At 36.4% G+C, this 4,663-nt stretch overlaps 1 protein-coding gene across 8 annotated transcripts in view; it reads right to left on the bottom strand.

Annotated features, from left to right (window-relative positions):
- LOC107695157 (acetyl-CoA carboxylase) overlaps positions 1-1,933 on the bottom strand; it is a 45,999-nt gene extending 44,066 nt beyond the window's left edge. For 4 of the 8 annotated variants that reach the window (XM_016494973.1, XM_016494972.1, XM_016494970.1 and 1 more), the window contains exon 1: positions 1,748-1,923. In XM_016494973.1, the coding sequence (XP_016350459.1) occupies positions 1,748-1,873 (126 nt within the window). In that variant the 5' untranslated portion in view covers positions 1,874-1,923. Of the gene's footprint in view, positions 1-1,747 lie in introns of all 8 variants that reach the window. The other 4 variants (XM_016494971.1, XM_016494969.1, XM_016494974.1 and 1 more) reach the window with 3 other exon arrangements.
- Between the last annotated feature and the right edge of the window lie 2,730 nt (positions 1,934-4,663).

Genomic DNA, 4,663 nt, shown 5'->3' on the forward strand with positions numbered 1-4,663 from the left:
GACAAATATGACTGCTGCACTCGCGTCTCACAGAAGAGATGTAGCCATGCAAAGTTAAAACAGTTTAAACTTTCAGAAAACACGTCGTGAATTTGTGGAGGTTTATTCCTTTTCACTGCGTCTCTTATGTTTTTAAATGCAATCTGCGTGATGGGCGATTTGGCTCTTTGTATTAAAGGTGACATATCATGAAAATCTGACTTATCCAGGTTTTAAGTGCTATAATCAGGTACCCGGTGCATCTACCAACCAAGGAAACGTGAAAAAGATTAACCCAGCCGCTTTCGGTCCATGTGCTTCGGATGTGTGCTCTCAGAAAACCGTTTGTTTTATAGACAGTTATTTCCATGCGTTGACATTATGTGCTGCATTATTGTGCTCATTGCGCCCTCCTCCTTTTTATTGTGTGTTTGACTGTTAAAACAAACAAAAAAAAATTTGTTGTTTGTCTCAATAAATTGGGTTAATTTAAAAATACAGTGGCTAAATTAAAAAAAAAAATTCTATTGCTCTTTTTAAAAAAGGTTATAAAAAATTTCAAGAATTATCGATACTGAACGATATGAAACATTATATCGTTGATAATTTTTTTAGCTATATCGCCCAGCCCTAATACATACTCTGCTTTATTCAATCTGGCAACGTGCTCTCTCTGTGGAGGCGCCGCGATCTGAAAACACTGACATACAGTACTGTATAAGTAAACTGGAGTTCAGCGATCTCCATTTGAGGTATTCTGCTTAAATGAAAGTGTCATTCAGCCAGTCTGTGTTCTGTCAGGGATCTCGACTGTATTGTTTGCGATAGTGGTTGTGGATTGTAACGTTACTTACGCAACCTCTGTGCAGCAAGAAGTCTTTTTGCCATTGTTTTAAAAGAAAAACATGAATGCAATTTGGAATTATTGGAATTACTATTAGGAATTTCTCTGTTTTAACATTTGAGACTAGTTTTCTGTTACACCAGTTTTCATAACGTAGACAGGGCGAGTGTATACATTTGAGACTAGGTTTCTGTTACACCAGTTTTCATAACGTAGACAGGGCGAGTGTATATCTGAAGTCTTTGGTGTTTATTTAGCCTCTAATTGATATCCTGCTATAAATCTGTACACTAACGTTAGATGAGGTGAAGTAAGCCATGCATACAAGTCGATTTTCTATTGATTTTGCTTATTGGTGAAAGAGCAACATCTGATGAAATGTAAAAATAAATTTTCCACGACAACAATCATTGCAATTAAAATTGAGCAAAATAATATTTTTTTTTCCCATCATCAAGATGAAAATGTGTAAGTTTCCACTGACTAAAACTAGACTAAAATTCTCAGACATTTAGTCGACTAAAACCTGACTAAAACTAAAAAAGGGACAAGTTGACTAAATCTGATAAAAACTAAAAGTTACATTTGACACAGGACTAAGACTAAATTAAAAACAGCTGACAAAATTAACACTAATTTCAACTAGTTGCCAAGGAAACATTTCTCAATTTCATTTAGTTTAACTTGTAACAAAATAACTAAAACTGAAAAAAAGAATAAAACTGTATAGACATTAAAACATTATTAACATTAAAAATGACAAAACAACAAATTTTCAATTTTCAATTTAAAAACATCTTAATTCAATAAAAAATGTAAAATATAAAAATAAAATTTAATCAATATAAAGCTATAATAGTATCTCTATGACACTAATAACACTGCATCACGCACATGTCGTAGAATATCAGACGTTAATCTTACCTTCTCAATGACTTTGTTGCCACCAAAGCGGGTGACAAACTCAGCGGGGGAAGCGACAGTGAAGTCCCTCTGCAGGTCAATGCGTCTGCGGTCCCTGCCCTGCTTCACGAGGTGAAGTCCTGACATACTAGGCCTTGAGAATCACACACAACACCATCATAATTCACAATGCGGACTGAGAAACACTAATTACAAAGAGATTAACACTATAGCAATCAGTGGCGGCTCGTGGGTTTTAAAATAGAGGAGGCACACTAATTGTATTGGTCTGGGATCCCTGCCGATTATTATTATTATTATTATTTGCTTAACCACTTTAAAATGGCTTTTTGGTTGCTTTTAGTCAGAAAACGTAAAGAAAACGACACACATACAGCAAGATAATAGAATTTCACTTACCTGGCCTATCACTTGAAGCAAACATCCATCCCTTCTTAAAAGTCTGTTTTAAAAGAGAGCTGCCTGTTGCGCCATTTAATTAAGCCGACTGCTGTACCCTAAATCCAGCTTAGGCTGTTTTCCCTAAATTTGTATATATACTGTTTGAATGACAGCTTGGTAAATCTGTTGGCAATCAAATATTCAATATCGCTACTCATCATAAATACTTGGTACATTATCACAACGGAGGCACGAGAGCTCACCTCTCCCCTGGCCTCCCCCTCCCCTTCTATATCACCTAGCGGTTGCAATTACATAAGCAGATTCGGCACATTCGCGATAGAAAAGTGGCACTTTCACGTTATGGTATTAAAACTGTGAAATTACAAACAAAAAATACACATTCTGAGACATGAACTGAAATTAATTGTGAATTTTATTAACATTAAATCGTCCTCCTCCCATTTTCACCTCAAAATTATGGGGAAGCTGTGCCTCCCCTGACGAGCCGCCACTGATAGCAATACACACGCTAGGCAACTGACAGCATTGCTGGTCGTTTTGGATTGGATTTTCGAATTTCAAGGAGGGAAAAAAAAAAAAAAAAGATATTGTGACCTCAATATCCTATTTTTGTTATCAATTAAGCACATTTTAAGTAAAAACACTTTCTAAATACATTTTTCCATGACTTTAGGAATTTGTCCCACACATTCAATAACTTCCATGACTTTCCCAGGCCTGCTTTTGAAGGGCTTTTTTTTTTTTTTTTTTTTTGAATAGTTAAAATTAAAAAGTGATAAATGGCTGAATAAATGGATGTCTGAAATGGATGAAAAATGTAGCTATGTTTAGAATGGAATACTAGCAGACTGCATACTACACAGTATACATACTGTATACAGCCTAAAACATTATGTGAAACATACATACAAGCATTACGCATATCAATCAGCAGTATGCTACATGCTGCATGTCAAACAGCAGCATGCTACGTGCATGTTAAATTTAGGCAAGGAATCCAGTTATCATCTTGGATATAACAACAGTTTGTTTGCATATCCAGTTTTGTGTAAAAATGTCTTAACTTTTGCGAGTCTGATTCTTGAATCAAGAAGGCAGATATTACTTCTGGTTCTGGTTCTTCTGGAAATGGAAGGTTAAGTGCATTGCATTATGGGATACGGAATATCACACAATATTCCCGGGTTGGCACATGTAGGTCATTTGGTTATTCTAGACAGAGAAAATGCATACTGTGCATAACATACATACTGTATACTGCATAAATAGAATTAATAGACTAGTAGTACGCTATCCCTAACATATCCTTCACGTGTAACCTGAATACAGTATTGCATCATGTCGGAAACGCTGGCACACACAAAGTGCTCCTTTAAGGGGGAAGGACTGGAATGTCTCTCCTCCTCTTCCCTCTCCTTAGGCAAAAAAAAATGTTTTGTACTTCCTTTGCACTTTCCCACCACAGCCCCTCCTGTTGACCAATAGTAGAGAATTATAAGGAGGAGTGGCATATTGGTTCACTCAGGCAGTTTGGGCACCGCCACCCCGTCCTATAGCGGTTCTCTGAGCGGCCTTGGTTACACTGAGGCATGACGTATTATGTAAATTAAATCAGCAGTAAATAAAATCAGAAAACCCAAAAATACACTATAAGTAGCTATATGAGTTTATTATTTCACTAAATGAATGATGCATATTCATGAGGCTGCCATTAAATAGCAGATTTGCCAGAACTGTGTAATTGGTCTTGCCTGCATGTGGTCCGGTGGATATACAGTGGGTACGGAAAGTATTCAGACCCCCTTAAATTTTTCACTCTTTGTTATATTGCAGCCATTTGCTAAAATCATTTAAGTTAATTTTTTTTCCTCATTAATGTACACACAGCACCCCATTTCCGTACCCACTGTAAAAGGTGTCCACATGTTCCCCATCCCACCATAGATAAGTTATATTATTTTCATAGTAGAAATAATGACAAAAACTGACATGTTTAGACCTAACAATATAAAAGATCCATGTCTTTGTAGTTTAATAGATAAGATTTTCTTGTTTTAACAAAGTGACAGTGCAGCAAGGGCAGATATTTTAAATTCAAATCAAAATGTCTCTGTAGTGTGTTTTTTTTTTTTTAATCGGTCACCTATAAAAATTCTATATTTCATTATTAAAGGGTTAGTTCACCCAAAAATTACAATTAGCCCATGAATTACCCACCCTCAATGCATCCTAAGTGTATATGACTTTCTTCTTTCAGATGAATCCAGTCGGAGTTATATTAAAAATTGTCTTTGATCTTCCAAGCTGTTTAATGGCAGTCAGTGGGTGTTGCAGTTCATCAGTCCAAAAGAAGTGAAATAAAGTGCATCCATCCAACTCAATGTTGTACACGGAAGCAGCTCCGGGCGGATGACGTAAGACGTCGGCGTTATGCATGCGCCGCTCAGAAGTGACGAACACGGAAGTGCAGCAGAGAGATCAAAACAAAACAACGGTCACGAATTAGAAGTA

Source organism: Sinocyclocheilus anshuiensis, unplaced genomic scaffold (genome assembly GCF_001515605.1).
Source record: "Sinocyclocheilus anshuiensis isolate Anshui unplaced genomic scaffold, SAMN03320099.WGS_v1.1 scaffold586, whole genome shotgun sequence".
In the NCBI taxonomy this organism is placed as follows: Eukaryota; Metazoa; Chordata; class Actinopteri; order Cypriniformes; family Cyprinidae; genus Sinocyclocheilus; species Sinocyclocheilus anshuiensis.